Below are 17,949 nucleotides of genomic sequence, written 5' to 3' on the forward strand. Positions count from 1 at the left end.
ACAGAACTATCTGGTCTTCAATAATGTTCTCAAAATGTTAGCACAAAAACATCATTCATGGAACGTTTTTCTGAAACATTTTTGTTGGGCGTTCGTTTAACGTTTTTAAATGTTACCTGTCTCAGAACGTTCAGAGAACTTTCAAAAGTAACGTTCCCATAATGTTTGCAGAATGATAATATGGAATGTTACTTTAACGTTCACATATCAACAACAAAAACAGAAATAACGTTTTTATAACATAAAGGGAGCGTTAGCAAACCATCCTTAGAAGGTATTTTGTTAGCAGGGTCCTGGAAATGAGAGACTCTACAGATCTGTGTGGTGTTGAGATGGCCAGAAGATGGCGCTGTCAAACACACATCACCTCTAGTACATGCTGTACAGACACAAGACTTCATGCTATCTATCTTAGCAAGAAAATGGTTCACTTGTCATTTGATTTTTTTTCATAAAGAAAAACCCAGTTGGTTATAGCTGAGAAACTCTATCACACTCTGTGGACAGAGAATGATGAATGTGATGTTTTTTGTTTGGAACAGTGTGTAAGTTAGACAGAGAGAGAGAGAGAGACAGGAGTGTTTCTGCAGTCATCTGTGAGCGTCTCCTGAGGTTTGTGTGACGGATCTCATTCCTGCACAATCAGCACAAACGCTCTGCCAGAGACTGATGTCAGCGCAGGAGAGTTTAGAAAGCATGTCAGGCCTCACTTCTACAGACGCATTAGATCCAGTCCGGCAGAATCAGTCCGGTGACTTCTGCAGTGGATTTGGAGAAGACGTGTTTCTCACTGTCTGAAGTGTGGACTGCAGAAAGAGCTTTCTAACTGAGCTCTCCAAAACCAAACCAGCAGCCTGCAGGTTTACGTCAGACATGAAAAATGTTCAAATGTGGGTCAGGCTGTGCTTTGGGCTCGGGTAACGCAGCATGCGGGTCGAGTCAGAGGGCACGTAGATGCACATAATGAGCGCTAATTAAATGTGTCCTCCCTCTGGACTCGAACGAGCAGGAGCTTCCAGCGCCAGAGACGAGCGGCCGGCTCCACTGCAGCTGCTGTCACCATGGAAACTAAACAAGGCCTTTGTTTGGGCCGCTGAGAGAACCGCCTCTAAACAACCGCGTTCTTCTGTTGAAGGAACTTACAGGAACAGTTTTATTGTTTAACGCTTCCCTTCGCTTGTGCTGCTACATCTAAATTTCTGTTCTGAGTAGATCTTCTGATTGATCATGAACTAATCTTAGCTGGACAGAGGGGTCAGGTTTGATGTTTAGAAGGCTTTTGCCTTAAAGATTGGCTGGCAGACCAGCTAAACCGGCTTATGAACAGTTAAACTACAGTATAAGTTGTTTAACGTTTTTCACAGGTTTCACTGCAAAACATGATGTTCTTCCTAAGTATTTCTGTCTTGTTTTCCAGCACAAATATCTAAACATTCTTCAATCAAAATACATTTACTGGAGAAGCAAAATGACTGAAGATATGAAGTCTTGTAAATGTAAAAGACATCTTGTTTTCTCTTTGAATTAAGTTTATTTTTCTGACCCCATTGGCGGATATTTGTTCTTGTTTTAAGCACAAACTATTTTTCAGAAAACTTCTCCAGTAAACATATCTTGATTTAAGTATGTTTAGACATTTGTACTGGAAAACAAGACTGAGGAAGAACATCATGTTTTGCAGTGTAATCGTGTGTGTCTGGTTGGGTCTATAAATGTACTATATCAGCCAAAAGTCCACTGTAAAAAATCATATTCTTATTCAGTGTTTCTGTCTTGTTTTCCAGCACAAATATCTAAACATCCTTAAAACAAGATACATTTACTGGAGAAGCAAAATGACAAGAATTTACGTCTTGATTTCAGAGAAATTAACAATTTTGTGAAGTTTATGCTTAAAACAAGAAAAAAGCTTGTTATATTTCTCTGAAAGTAAAATCATTTTGCATTAGTAAATCTATCTTGTTTTAAGGATGTTTAGATAAGATGTTTTGGAAAACAAGACCAGTAAGAAAAAGATTTTTTGCAGTGATAATCAAATCATATGAAGAGAACCACTAATGTGAAGAAGATGATTCCTTCAGTCCCATCATGCATCGTCTCATTTGTGTCTTGGTAACTGTCATCTCTACTGCACATACTGCATGGATTCAAGCTAAACGAGTGCGTGTGTACTTGAGTGTGATTCACTAACAGGGCTGATGAGACATCGTCTCGGTTCATAATCACAGCTGTTCTCGAGCCCTCCATGAACGGCAGTTTGTTTAGCCAGACAACCAGAGGATACACACTCCAGACGGTACAAATTCCAGCCTGAATCAATTTAACGCTTGATATAGTCCATGTACACGAGTCCTGTGTGTGTGTGTGAGCCGATTCATTGAAAAGAACATTTTCTATAGCATGCTGTAATGTCACAGGCAGAGACGTGTGTGTTTGACAGCAATTTAGTTTCAAAAAACTTTTTTGACCAGTGCAAGCAAACTCCTCAAGTTAATGCTTTAACTTTCTGCACACTGCAGAGCTTTAATGTTGTTTTTCTTTGGAGTCAAATCTCATGCAGCAGCAAACGACCATGCAGACGGTGAGACTTTTCCATGATATCACTACAGAAGACTGTGGATTCTCTCAGTGAGAGCGGATGGTGGTGGAGTTGTGGACCGGCCAGTAACTATGACATCAGACAATGAGCTGAACTCACGCAGACGCTCTCAAACTCTGCTCACAATTTCCCACAGTTATCACAGGTATAATTTACTTTATAAGGCCAATTCACACCGCACAGACAAACGCCAACAAACACGTTTGTTGGGTTTTGTCAGATCAGTGCGTTACCTCTGTTGGCGTTGGTCAGGGTTTGTTTTCACCCGATTGAACATGTTCAATCAGCGTTTGTCTGTGTCTGTTGGGGCAGTGTGAACATGACAGTTATTTTTCATAAAATCCTAAATCCAACAGCCAACTTGTTTGCTGGTGTTTGTCTGTGCGGTGTGACTTGGCCTGTAAATGTGATACTATATGTCTTATTAATGGTTGAATGTTTTCCAACAAAAAGCAACTAATAAATGAAATCATGGATGTGTACCTCATCAGAATGCCTCAACTAATAAATTAAGCTATTGTTAACATTCTCATTTTCATTATTAACAGAAACCCAACATAAGATGTCAGAGGAAAATGAAAAATAAACCAAAAATGCAATTGTATATCAATCAGTGAACTTTAATGGTACAGGATCATTTGCTATCTAGCAAAAACAGTAAGTGCACTTAACCTCAAAGTGAAGTGAAAAAGCACAAGTGCTTGTGTTCTTGTTATGTGTGGTTTTCTCTGCTTTTGTTTTACATATCATGCACATAAACATCTCATTATTAATCAAACAGAAACAAAGAAATCAAACCAACAAAAGAAACTACAGTTGCACAGGTTAGCTGCTACTGCAGTCAAGAACAACAGATCTGAGGGTGTGGAGGAGCAGTAGATCACGGAGCCAGGGGTCGACGACTGAGGAGATCAGGGGGTCACACTGTTCTACAGTCACTAATCAAACACTAGTCGGTTTGGGTCAGTCACAGATGTTACTTACTGTAATTTGTGAGGGCCGTGAGATGGGACTGGATGTGGGTTTTATCACGATGCTGCTTGTGATTTTGTTGTTGCCTTTGGCTGGAGTGCCATTGGCTAACACTGGAATCCTTTGCTCCGGCCCGAGGGAGTAATAGGGGCTGATGGATTTGCCCGTGGTGTTCACGGCTTGAATGTAGGGGCTCCCTAAGTGAATATGGATTTTGTTGTCATCAGTGGTAATGACGTTTGGACCTGAGCTGTTGGACCTCTGTAGTTGCCAGCTGTTCTGCCTTTCAGGACTCACACGGAATACGGTATGACCTCCCACAAGCTCTACCGGCTCTGACCGGTCAGGGGTTCCAGTGGTGACGGACACGATCTGAATGGGAGACATGGCTCGGTCTGGGGTCACCGATCCACAGGACTCAGAAGATAGAGTTTGCGAATAGGCTGCCATGGTGAGCGGAGACATGGAGCGATCGGGAGTGCTGGGACTGCAGGGACTCTCCGGAGGAGTTCCCTTGGACTTGCTGGAAGGTGAGATCGAAGAGTTCTGGAGGATTGTGATTCGCTGTTTCGGAGGGGCACCACTTGTCGGGATGACCGCCGTGCTTGTATAGGACTGGGCGTTCTCTGTGGTGGGACTCGTGATCTCAAGAGTTGCAATGTTGTGCCCGTGGTCAGGGGTCACTTTAATATGAAGAGGTTGCCCAGGACTGTGTGTGAGGACCACGTCCCCCTGCTGAACGTGATTACCGTTCTGTCTCGGTTGTACCTTGCCATTCATTGGATGATGACTTTCTCTAGTCTTAAGGAAAGGGCCCCTTACTCTTCTCATGTTGTTGTTCAGATTGTTGACATTGTTCATGAGCGACGGAGTGCATTTTGTGAGGTTGATCTCATTGTAATTTGCCTCGTCCTCTGGATCGCTCTCCATGTACAGCTTGCCGTTGACCAGGGCACGTTCCAGCGGTGCAAGATTCCTGTAATTCGGGGACAGGCTCTCTGTTGGGTCCGTCTGCACCTCCTTTGTGGAGACTTGTAGATCTGAGAAACGTCTTCCGTTCATGCCTGGTCGTAGGCTCTTGCTGAAGCGACGGTATCTCTCCAGTTCTCGTGTAAGGTTCTCCATCTCTCTGGCCAGCTCTTTGTTCCTGACCTCTTGCTGGGTGAGTTTTTTCTGTAGGGTCGTGTGGTCTGTTTTCAAGCGGCAGATGGATTCCTCTGTGCCCATGTATTCGTGGATCTTCTCTTTCAGGGCTTCTACCTCTCTGGTGAGATGACTGGATTTGGCCTCTTCCTCTTTCAGACGCTTGTACAGGATGTGCTCTTGGTTGGACTCCTCTTTCTCAGCCAACTGGTACTTGGACAACTCCTTCCTGGACATCTCCAGTTCCTCCATCAGTGCTTTTGCTCGTTCCTGCTCATTGGAGTATCTCTTCTCCAGGGATTCAAACTCATCTTCAGTCTTCAAAAGGTCACCCTCAACCACCTTCATCTCCTTTAACTTCCTCCTGAGGCGCTCCACTTCCTGGGTCAAATCTTTCACTTTGTTGTCTTCCTGCTGGTAGCGGCAAGGACCTGGGCTCTTCGGGTGCTCCTCTTTGGATTTGTTCCTCAGTAACTCTCTTTCCACTGCTTCCAGTGATTGAAGCCTCTTTTTCATCATGCTGACTTTGGACTGAAGGTCACAGTTTTTCTCTTCTTCCGCTTTCAGCTTAGCTTTGAGCTCATCCCTCTCCCGAGTGGCAACACACATCTTTTCCTCCAGTTCGGCCTTTGAGCGCAGAGCTTTCTTGCTCTCTTCGATCAGTTTTTCAGTGACAGTGTTGACTTTGTCTTGTTCTGCCTGCAGTTTGCCAGTGCTGTTTTGCACTTTGTCCTCCATCAGCTTTAACTTTTCAGCCATAGCTTTTCTCTCATCCACTAGCATGACGGTCAATGTCTTCAGTTTTGTCAGATCCTCTTTCAGTGTCAGCTCTGTCTTCTCCAAATGAACCTCTGTAGCCTCAAGCTCTTTGATTCTGACTCTCAGCACATCTAGTTCATTGGACATGTGTTTAGTCATGGTCCGCTCTTTCTCCATGTTGCTTTTCAGTGAACTGCACTCCTGCTTGCTCTTCCCAAAGGCGTCCTCTAGTTTCTCCAGCTCCATGATTCTGTGATTCAGTTTGTCTACCTCCGCTTTTAAGCTACAGCTCTGGCTTGACTCCTTCTCCAGCTTTCTGTGGAGGTCCCTGCACATGTCCTCCATCTTGATCAGCTCCTCATCCTTCCCTTCCATTTCAAGCACTCGTTTCCTCAACTCCTCCACCTCCGCCACTAGGCTGGAGTTGCCACACTCCCCGCGGCCGATTTTATCCCGTAGCTCTTGCAGTTCCTCCTCTGCTCTGTGCAGAGTCTTGTTGGTTTCTTCCAGCTCATCTAACTGCCGGCTGAGTGCAGAGAGCTTCTGCCTTAGCTGTCTGTTCTGGGCATCTTCATTGGTCAGTTTGGCAGTCATGGCTTCCTGCTCTTGGTGGAAATGGCAGGCCTGGTTGCGTAACTCCTCCTCCAAGCGATGGACTTTGTTCTCCTCTTCTTGCAACCGGGTTTGGGCGGAGCTCAGCTCGTCTTGGGCCTGAGTGGCAGTATTCTGGAGTTCCTGGACCTTGGCTGTTTGTTGGGTCAGCTGCTCTGCGAGGCGCTGCTGTTCATCAACCACCAGGAGGGCAAAGGACTTTAGCTTGGTTAGTTCGTCCTTTAGACTTGTGACTTTCTTAGTGTTCTCTTCTTCCTTTCTCTCCTGGTATGTCTTTTCCTGATCAATGAGCAGTTTCAATCTGGCAACAAAGAAGAAAATAAGAAAAGACTGTTAAGATGAGATACAGACAGCCTGTTTTTTTAAACATAACATTTTAAACATTTGTTGTAAAGGCTGATTCAAACTGCACCGACAGATGCCGACGCAGACAATCACCAGATTACAGTGTGTCAATTCTCTGATCTTCCACAACCCGAAAAACAGCATTTGAACATGTTCAATCAGCGAAACCAAAGGCTGGTCAATGCTAACAGACGCCAACAGGTTAACACACTGATTTGACAAAACCTGACAAAGTGTCTGTTGCCGTCTGTCAGTGCAGTGTAAATTAGACTTTACTGTTTTGTGTAAACCTCAGTTTTACATAGATTTAGAAACACAAAAGCCTACAGTGAAAGTGAACTGCTATTCAACTGGGAACCTTTGTATCCATGTTTGTTCATGCCATATGAGGATATATAGAGGTGTAATTGTAGGTAAAATCCAGTAGACTAAAAGTGGGGCAGTGTGTGTTCCAGAGGTACAAAGTCAGGCAGAAAGCGGGGTCATGGTGGCTGGCGCAAGTTTCCCTGGTCCCAAATGCCGCCAGCGGTGGAGGGTGTTTTGACTACAGGACGCAGCTGCCAACCTGCACTACAGAAGGCACATTAGAGTGGAAATGGAAAAAGACTTTTAATAAGGGGGTTCCTCTGTCCCCCCACACCCATGAACACCACCACCTTCCTTCAGTGGTTTTATATTTTAAGGAATTCCCCCTCCTCCAAAGGCCATTACTGGCTATGTAAACAAAACCTCTTTCAGAGGCTCCTAACCAGCAGTGGACAGGGATGATGTCAGTGGTTCGTGTATGAAAGTGTGTCCACATGCTTCCATGTGTGTGTCACTCATACGTGGCTTCAGCCACTTAAAAGTAATGGAAAATCATCTTAATAATAACAGAACGACGATAGAAAATAAAAGTCAGATACTAAAAATACAATATTATATATCACAGTGCAGTGTCCTACTGAACATGAACCAAAGCACCAGTGTGTTCCTTTATGACACAGTTCTATTCTATGAGATTACTTGCAGACTGAACATTCATAAAGCATCAAGCCGGCCATCCTCGCTACAGATGCTGGAAATATCTGTGGTGTACATCGGTCTCTTTGTGACTTCATTAAACATTTGTGGTTCACCATTAACAGAAGGAAATGAAAGTCAAAAGTTGAACTGCGTAAGATTGAAACGCTATTGTGCTAATTGCTCACAAATGCTGTAGCGAGCTCATTATCTCCCATCACAGGGCCAAAAAATACTGCAGGAGAGAATGATGCATGTGTTAGACCATACTACCTAACACTTGCTTCTTATTTACTAATCTGAACAACCTCATATGCTCAAACCTGATGCCACATTTCTGTGATTTATTGGCATGATAGATTTATGCAATCACTGTGTCGCAGTTTAGATACTATCCGTCCTAATCAGTGTGCAAGATTAAAATCAGTGCATTTGGAGACATAGCACACTCAAAACAGTATGAGCCTGGATAACATACTATCTTCGGTGGATTTAAAGTGTGCACGCATGCTAAAAGTGAGTTAATAATAATTCAGCTTGACGCAACAGTCCAAGACAAAGGACTCTATGGTATTAAGGCATGGAAGTATGTCTCAATGCTGCCGCACTGTACTTTCCCACCACTGAAGAGCATACTTTAGCTGCGTAGTTAAATATGTTAATTGAGACACAACCTATGATTCTCAGCAGCCCCCCAGGAGGAAATGACACGTCTTCTGTGATCATGTAAATACTGGGACTCTCAATCTTCTAACCACTGATACAGATTCTGGATTAAACAGTGTGATCAATCTAAACATTAAACTCTGAAGACATGTCGCTTCTCATATGGACACGGAGCTGCTGACAACATGACGAAAGAAAAAATGCCGTTCACCGAGGCCTGAGCTCATCTGAATGCAGCAGCGCGAGTGTCCGCCGGGCCTAAAACAGCTCAGGAAATCAGGAGGCGTCCATTAAAGACAAACGCTCCTTCCCTTCCCTGTTTTAACCTTGGACCGCCCGATCGACTTGGACTCGCTCCCGAGAGCCCAAATTTTTACAGAGAAAAGTGAGGAAAAGTCTACGCCATGGAAAAAGGACTTTAACATAGAGTTGGAAAAGCCTGCGAGAAGGATTTAAATGTTGTCATGAATAAGGGTGTGTGAAATCTCAAGACGATCTGAGAGAACACGGAAAAACTCGATTTAAATGGCTTGAACATTACATACATTTTGTGTGTCACGCCATTTGTGTGTTTCTGTGATATTATATGTGAAAATGCACAATGTCCTGAAATGTTGCACAGAACACAAGATGGACGCCGCCGAGCTCAATCCTCAAATGCTGATAATTAAAGCATTATGGGATAAAAGACTCATCTCAACTCAAACATCTGATGTTCACCCAGTAAAGTTTGTGTCCAGCAGAGGGCAGCAGATCAGAGACGGATCTGCTCATACAGGGATTATTAAAGCTTATAATGCTCAAACGTGCCTTAAAAGGACTAAACTTTACAAAAACACCCACAACAAGACTACGTTAAAGATAAAAGAAGGGAACCACCCATGATCTTACATCAGTCGGTTTAGTGAGGTGAAATGCAGGAAGAGCAGATACTTGCACTGGCGAGTAACTATACTGAAGATAATAACCATATGTAACCCGAGTTAATAACAGGACTGAAGTTAATGACAGTGCATAACCCGATCATGTTCATCTAACAATTATAATCTTATCCTTTTCCAAAATCTGCTCATTTTTTCTCCATTTATTATCAACCCTGAATGCAGCATGAAATTAAGTTGAATGTAACTAAATCATCTGCAGTGGACGGTGATTCTGTGAATCACCGTCATTGATTCACAGAATCATTTTACAACATTATAAAGACTGAATTTACATGAAACAACAGATTGAACGGTCGTAATCATCATCATCATCAGAACACACTGATCTTCACTCCATTTCTACTGACTCTGTTCCAAGTTTAAACAATGTCAGATTTGATGCAATGCAAGTTTTACCAGGAAAACACAATCAGCTAAAGATTGACTCGAGTTAAATCATCTCATATAAAGTGATATCAAAGGTGATCTACACCAAGTCGAATGCTCCGATTCCAGTCAGGTTGTGTGTGTGTGTGTGTGTCGTACCTGGTCGGTGTTGTTCATCCGCCGCTGCTGCTGTTCAGTGTGTCAGTGATCTGAACATTCCAGCTCTGAAACTCAACAATGAGACGGACTGAAGACGCCTATGAGAGCATGACATCATCAGCACGCCCTTATATGGAGCCTCTCACAGCCATGAGCTCATGTGTGTGTGTGTGTGTGTGTGTGTGAGAACATATCTCACTGAGGAAAAACTGTTTGTGTGAGTGTTACAGAGAGAGTGTGTGTGATTAATGTGTGTGTGTAACGTGTTAAATATCTGCAGTCTATATGTCAGCGCTCTGGAAGGCAGCATGTGTGTGTCTGTGTGTGTCTGTGAGAGAGAGAGAGAGAGAGATGAGAAACTTTCTTTGGATTACAACATTTCCTTCTGGTTTTCCTCACTTGAAGTCATTAATTTACCCAAAGGGAGAAAAATGCACTAACATTTATAAAACAGAGAAACATCCGTGTGTGTGTGTGTGTGTGTTTGTGTGTGTGTGTGTGTGTGCGTGTGCGTGTGCGCGTGCGTGACATATCAGGACACAAATTTGTATAATGATATAGGTATGACATAGGTATTACAAGGAGAGGGTGACTTATGAGGACATTACTCCATGTCCCCATTTTTCAAAAGGCTTATAAATCATACAGAATGAGTTTTTGTGAGAAAGTAAAAATGTGCACAGTTTCCTGTGATGGGTAGGGTTAGGGGTAGTGTAGGGCGATAGAAAATACGGTTTGTACAGTATAAAAACCATTACGTCTATGGAGAGTCCCCACAATTCACAAAAACAAACGTGTGTGTGTGTGTGTGTGTGTGTGTGTGTGTGAAAGAGAGAGAGAGATCAAATGTAACATGGCTCAGTTCATTAGCTGTTTCATGACTAACAATGTTTTTTCAATGCACTGGCAATACAAAATGTACTTTTTTCTACAGATATATAAATTGAATTGAACATAGAAAGAGAGAGAGCGAGAGAGTCATGTTTGTGTTTCTTTAAATAATCAATGACTTCATAACCTTTAAATCTTTTTTTCAACAGCAGCTCATATTTCCCTCCTAAATCAAAGACAAAAAGAAATTGTTTTACATCAAGAAAATGTAGTGTGTTTAAAGACCAGCGTGATTTTTGTGACTTCATTTTCATATAAGGGTCATTCTACAGAACTGGTGTAAACTGCTGTCCCACAACCAAAAAACACATTTAAAAAACATTTAAATATTTTAGATGTTAGATGTTTACTAAGATCCTTCTATTATCTATTGAATCCCACAATAATATATAAAATATCAGTAAGATTAAAATATATCATCATTTATTGGTCATGTTGATGTCACTACTGAAACAGTGTGTGTTTTTCATTGTCTGAGACTGATTTTAACACACTTCTACATTTCTGATCAGGAAATATTCCTGTGTTCCTCTCATCGCCTCTCTTTCACAGTAGATAGAGTCCATCATTCTGAGTTAAATGTGTTCAAAACTCTGAAAATCTGTGTGGAACTTTAAGGAACGTCACTAACAAACACCTTTTTCTGCAATTAAGCAAACTTTTTTCGGTGTTATTCTATAAAATGTAGTTTTTCTGTGTGTACAACTGTTCAGAACTGTGCTAGCTAACCATGTGCTGATTAACATCTTTAAGCGGCTCAAAAGTGTCTAAAATTGTCACTACCGAAACTTCACCACATGTTTCAGTCGTGACTGTTGCGGTAGTGACATCATTGTTTTGGTAGTGACAAAAGGGAACACATAATCATTTATTTGGGGGAAATAAACAATTTTAGTACAGTTATGAAAATCATTAGTGTTTTAGTATGTGAGTTAAAATTGTGTCATGTGATGTGGTCACTACCAACACATTACTGTCACTACCGAAACTGTGCAGTCACGACCGAAACATGGGATGTTCTGTCAAAAATACAGTATATTGAATGATCAACTAAGATGTTATTATAGTGTTTGGTTCAATGTTTATTCAAACTAATGAATCCTTCACTTTTAAATCAGTTTGATAAACTTTATGACTTTTACAAAGAAAGACTGGATTCAAAATACTACAAATCTCATAAATTACACTTGAAATATTGTTAAAATTGTAATTGCTATTGATTTACCTGTGAAAACATTTTTAAAAAATAGCAAAAATATATATTTACAAGGTAGATGTAAACAAAATCTTAATAGGTCAATGTGACCCTTCTTATTAAATGATTTATTATTGTGTTTTGGTAGTGACAAATTTGGGGAGAGGAAAAATATTCCAAAACTTTCTGAAAATACAATATGAGAATTAACTGTATAATTACTAGAAATTTGTACCTTGGATATTATATAATTAGCATACATACAAAATTTGTGGAAAAAGACATTTTTTTCAAGACGTTTCCAGCTCTGATTTTGAACCAGTTCTGCAGAATGATCCATATATAATCCTCATTCCTGCTGATTCTCAATCCTGAAGACAGATGCACTATTCGTCATTAGATGTTTTTGTGTAATTCTCGTTATTCTCACATATATATACATGATTCTCATTAGATTGTCACAGTGTTCAGTACTACACACAGCTTATTAGAGTACAGCAAATACTACCATGACGAATAAAACTTTATTAATAACAGGCCGCTATTTGTGTTCACAGTACAGTCATGAGATGATTTATTCTGTATTACAGCCATGAGAATCTGTGGAGCTTTACGATTTTTTTCTTTAATTTTGGGGGGGAATATGAGCTAATAGTGTGTTTATAAGATGTTTTATGACAGGTTCATTGTATCTCTATACAGTATACACACACACACACACACACACACACACACACACGTCTGCATGTCTGTGTCAGTGTGTGTGTGTGTGTGTGTGAGTGTCTGTGTGTGTGTGTCAGTGTGTCAGTGTGAGAGTGTGTGTCTCATCTGGAAGTCATCTGACAGACGCCTCGTCTCTGTTTGGAGGGTTTCAGGGAACACAAACACACTGTCCGCTGCTTGTGCAACATCCTCATCCTCTGCACAAACAAAACCATTCCTTAATATAGAATCACAAGTGTCTGAGCCGAAGGCATGTGTGTGTGTGTGTGTGTGTGTGTGTGTGTGTGTGTGTGTGTGTGTGTGAGCCACATGTGTAAGATCACCGACGCTCTCATCTGCTTAGCGTCCAGATGAGTTCAACAGAAGAAAGCAGACGGACGGCGTGTCCTGCCACAAACTCATCAATATAATCATCACAAACATTAAAAACATCATGAAGCGACTCTGTTTAAACTCTTCACCATGATATGAGGAACTTTCACACACAGCAAAACATCATGACAGTAATTCTGAAACTCATCTCTGTTCTTCACTAATCAAAGTTAAAGCCAGCTCCTGTATTTCTCAACACTGATGATTAAATGTGGAAAAACTCACATTCACTAAAGACAACGGATCATATTTTCATGAATACTTTTTAAGAACTGCTTACTCTCACTTACAGCAGAACCACTAATACTTATATCTCTGAAAGTTGGCATGACATTTGCAAATTTATCTATTTTGAAAATGCATGTTTTGTCAATCCATCCATGTCTCTGTTTCATTTAAAAAAAAAATTAAATTATAACCTCAACGTTTCATTAAAATGGCATAACTGGATCTTCCAGTGAAACTTCTTCTCCAGAGCTGCAGTGGATCTGAGGATCTGATATAGAGAGAATCAGGAAGATTGAACATGCTCAAACTTTATACGTTTTTAAAAACGCTCGAGATGGACGGAGTGTCTGAACTATCGTAGAATCTCAGTGTGTTTGCGATTGATAAAGTGTGTGTGTGTGTGTGTGTGTGTGTGTGTGTGTTTAAAGAAACAGCCAGATGTTTATATGGTTCTCGCGGCCTGCAGCTGATTACCTGACAAGAATGACATCATAACTGAACCCATATGAGCTGATGATCTCACTGCTCAAGTGTGTGTGTGTGTGTGTGTGTGTGTGTGTGTGTGTGTGTGTGTGTGTGTGTGTGTGTGTGAGAGAGAGAAATCACTGCTGGCTGTTTTGACTGTCGTTCCAGCACAGAGTTGTTCAGTTTCTAATTTGAAACACAAATGTTTGTTTGCAGCTCAAACTGAAGTGATTCAGTTCATTAGATTCATCAGAGTGAATGAACACAGAACGAACACTGAACGAACACTAAATGAACACTGAACGGACACCGAACGAACACTGAACGGACACTGATCCGATCTTCTGTTTTAAACACACTAGAGTTCATGATGATGACACTGACTTTACTAGTATCAAACTTACACTGAACCACTAGATTATTCATGAATCATTCCTACAAATGAGGATATTCCCGGATTTACACATGTGACCTTTGACCTCAGGGTCTCTTGTTCTGATTGGCTCTCAGGTCCAGTTCTGCAGGACTCATGGGTAATAAAAGCATGACATCATCTCCTCTGGCTTTCAGCTGACGAGCCAAACATGAGTTTCCTCACAGACTCTCTCTCTCTCTGTCATAATGAATGATGAATATAAATGCATCTGTTTGTCTTTTGTTTGTAATGTTCAGTTGGTGTGTCGTCCATCTGATGACATCATCACCTCGATTTACAGTCCTGAGATGCAGTGTGTGTGTGTGTGTGTGAGAGAAAGAGAGGGTCTGTGTGTGTGTGTGTGTGTGTGTGTGTGTGTGTGAGAGGGTCTCTGTGTGTGTCTGTGTGTGTGTGTGTGTGTGTGTGTGTGTGTGTGTGTGTGTGTGTGTGTGTGAGAGGGTCTCTGTGTGTGTCTGTGTGTGTCTGTGTGTGTGTGTGTGTGTGTGTGTGTGTGTGTGTGAGCATCTGAAAATAATTATCTCACAGCAGAGCTCGAGTTCCTTCATGAATGTGTCATGATGTTTTACTGAGGAATGTGATTCAAAGTGACTGAAGACAGAGAGAGAGAGAGAGAGAGAGAGAGACCCGAACACAAATCTATCTATATATCTATATATAATTATATACAGTGATCGTCTGTCACTGTATATAATTACATCTAATTTTATCTTTACACATGCAGTACACTCATGTAAAGTGATTTATGTTCATATTGTTGCAAAAATGTCACTATATTCTCACACAGCTCTATCTGATGAATGCAACTGTAAGACCTGAAGATATTCAGAAGTTTCAGAAAGTATAAATATTCACATTATGATCGTCTGTAAGTTGGAAAACTGTTACACAAATAAATCAAACTCGACTATCAGCTCGTCTTCAGTCTCTTCGGCTCAAACGCAGAAGATCGTTTCATAATAATTATACCAATCCTGACATCACGTCTGCACCGCAAAGAGCCGAAGATTCATCGATCATAACGGGAGGAATGTGATGAGATTTAAAGATGTTTGATTAAATCCTTTAACGCCGAGAGTTTTCGACCCGAGCGCAGGAGAATAAGAGTCTGTTCTGAGATTCTGCTGAGATCACTGGATCAGGACGGAGTCTTTCATCCTTCATAGAGCTTCTGTAGATCCTGTAAACATCACCAAACACTCATATAATCCTGTGATGATGATGATGATGATGATGATGATGCTCGTGTTTGAACTGAGGTGTGATTCAGCAGATCAGAGCCATAAACACACATCGAAGAGCATCAAACCCAGTTCTAAAGTTTCCTGAACGTCACACAAACGCTGCACACGTCACTCGCATGTTCAGATAATCACCGACAGCGCTTTGAAAGGTCACACAAGGTCAAAGTTCAAGCTTTCAATGAGTCTGACCGGCGTGTCACGCGGTTCGGATTGAGTTGTGTGAGAGGCTCTTGTTTAAGAACATCCTCAGACAGGAACATCCGAACACTCGTAAAAGCGAGAACACACAGCTGAAATACAGCAGATCACTGAAACCTGACACTAGCTGTGATCCATCCACAGATTTTATGTGAATTTTGGGATATGACATAAAAAAACTGGATGGAAACACCAAAATAAACATTTTTATTTGATAAGAATACGTGCGCATAAACTACGATGGAAACACATTCACTGAATAAATCCCTCATAAACTCATGTGACTTTGCCTCAGCAGAGGCTGTGATCGGATAACTGGACTAACCAGTGGACCAATCGCATCGCAGCATCTCAAATGTTGGTTTGGTGATTCTGAAACGTCAAAGTCTGTCATCAAAACGATTTGGTTTAATTCCTCCAGAAGCGTCTCACACGATTGTGTTCCCAAACACCAGCATCCGAACGCAAGATCACGTGCAAAATTAGTTACAGATACAAAACTTTAAAGAAGCCACAACTAACTCTAAACTAAACTAATTAACTAACTCAAACTAATTGACTAACGAGCTAACTCTCCTCAACAGCCACTGCTTCGCTTCAGTGAAAGATGTTTGTGAACTCGTTCCTGATCGGCATTTCCCAAACGGGGGTTCGTGAGTTGAGGAAAAGCTCATAATTAATTAAAAACCAAACAATTAAAACAAATAAATAATTTAAAAATACAAACAAACAATAAAACTAAAACATTTACTAAAAATCTAATCGTAAAAATGCTAAAATGAAATAATAAAAACAAATAAAAACAAATAAAAATAACTAAAATTAATAAAAGCATAAAATTGTAAAATTAAAATAAATGAATATATATAAAATAAATAAGCTACAATCAAATTAAAACACTTGCTAAAAATGAATTAAATCATTAAAAAAATTTAAAAAAATATTACATTTTAGAATATAAACGATACAATTAAAACATTAAAAAATATTTTTACTGCATGTCATGTGACCACTGACATCAGAGTACAGTGAACATGCAGATGTGTTGTTAAATTATTGAACTATCTTGGATTTTATTAAAATATTTTAGCTCAGAGTGTTTCTGGAGATGAAAGAGTTTGTGTGGCGCTAGCATCAGTAAGAACATGAACTGATACAATCATGTGACCGTCATGTGACCGTCATCACCGCAGGTCAGTTCGTCGAGAGCGAGCCGTAATGAGAAATCAGTCAGCCTTCATGTCAGTTCAAACCGCACAGAGCGGCTCACGCAGCCTCCGCCTCATAAATAATCCTCTTCTGGAGCAAAATTACACCCTGACAGTCAGAAAGAGCTGAAATCTGAACACAAACTGCAGAAACTTCTTTAGGCACAAACATCTAAACATTCCTGAATAAAGACATATTTACTGGAGACGCACAATGACTGTAGATAAGTCTTGATTTCTGAAAAATTAAGAACAAATATCTGCCATGGGGACAGAGAAACAATTCTTATGTTTTTATGGAATATTGCAGTGTTTATTCTAAATGATTTATCGGTGCACATCATTATTGTGTTAAATTCATGTTCCTGGTAATCTTGAATCAGAATATCTTCTCCTCCCTCTTGCAGCATCTCTTCTCTTCTCTGATGATGAGGGCGGGGCAACCTGTCACTCACATGAGATCCACCAATAGCAAACCACAACCATCCAATCAATTCCCCACAGACAAAATCAAGCCCCGCCCTACATTTGTTCTTGTTTGAGAAGCGTTTCACTCGGATATACGGCACAATAGAGCAGAAAAGACCAGCGCAACGTCCCTTTCATGATGTTTAAATGTTTAAATGTATTTTTCTGACTCCTTTGGCAGATATTTGTTATTCTTTAAAGCAGAAACTCACTTCATTTTGATGAATTTCTCAGAAAACAAGCGTTGCAGAACAGTGAGGCTAAAACAAACACAAACAGACACAGAGGCTGAAAACAGCACATTCTTCACTTCATCTTCAGTCAGACACGCCGCAGCCCCCGCGACACCAGCTGAAGGAGGAACTACAGCCAATGACTTCCTGTCACACGCATCTGAACGAGCAGATTCCTCCAATCCACACGAGTCCTTACAAGGCCTTCAACTCTTCCAGAGAAATACATTTGTGGGGGGGAGAAGTGTGTGTGTGTGTGTGTGTGTGTGTGTGTGTGTGTGGTTATGTGCGTTCTATCACAGATATGTAATCACATTACATCATGCACTGAAGGGCCCGGGGCCAAATGACCTCACATTCACTGACACACATCTGTAAACACGTCCGGAGTGTTTGATTTGGCGTCGACGAACATTCACTCACACGAGAAGATCAATGAAACACAGACGACACACACACACACACACACACACACACATCAGATCTACAGATAACCAGCATGGGTTTGAGATTCTGGTGATTAAACTGACCTCAGCAGGACTAGAGAGCGTCTCTCTCACATTCACTCTCATGATCAGAGCTGAAGCCTGAATGAAGATCTCCAGTTATAAACAAACGTTCTTCCAGCAACGTTAAAAGAACATTGTTCAAAGTTATCTGGCCTTTAATAATGTTCTCAAAATGTTAGAACAAAAACATTAATTATGCATTAATCATGGATTAA

The 17,949-nt window shown here is 40.9% G+C and overlaps 1 protein-coding gene across 2 annotated transcripts in view; it reads right to left on the reverse strand.

Moving 5' to 3' along the window:
* Positions 1-3,198: 3,198 nt before the first annotated feature.
* filip1l (filamin A interacting protein 1-like) overlaps positions 3,199-17,949 on the reverse strand; it is a 31,559-nt gene continuing 16,808 nt past the window's right edge. Inside the window, exons 1-2 of one of the 2 annotated variants that reach the window (XM_051913186.1) lie at positions 9,568-9,797; positions 3,199-6,386 (exon numbers count right to left, since the gene is read on the reverse strand). In XM_051913186.1, coding sequence (XP_051769146.1) covers positions 3,563-6,067 — 2,505 coding nt within the window. In that variant the 5' untranslated portion in view covers positions 6,068-6,386; positions 9,568-9,797 and the 3' untranslated portion in view covers positions 3,199-3,562. Of the gene's footprint in view, positions 6,387-9,567; positions 9,798-17,949 lie in introns of those variants that run through there. The other variant, XM_051913185.1, reaches the window with a different exon arrangement.

The sequence above is a fragment of the Ctenopharyngodon idella genome, chromosome 11, assembly GCF_019924925.1.
Source record: "Ctenopharyngodon idella isolate HZGC_01 chromosome 11, HZGC01, whole genome shotgun sequence".
NCBI classification, from domain to species: domain Eukaryota; kingdom Metazoa; phylum Chordata; class Actinopteri; order Cypriniformes; family Xenocyprididae; genus Ctenopharyngodon; species Ctenopharyngodon idella.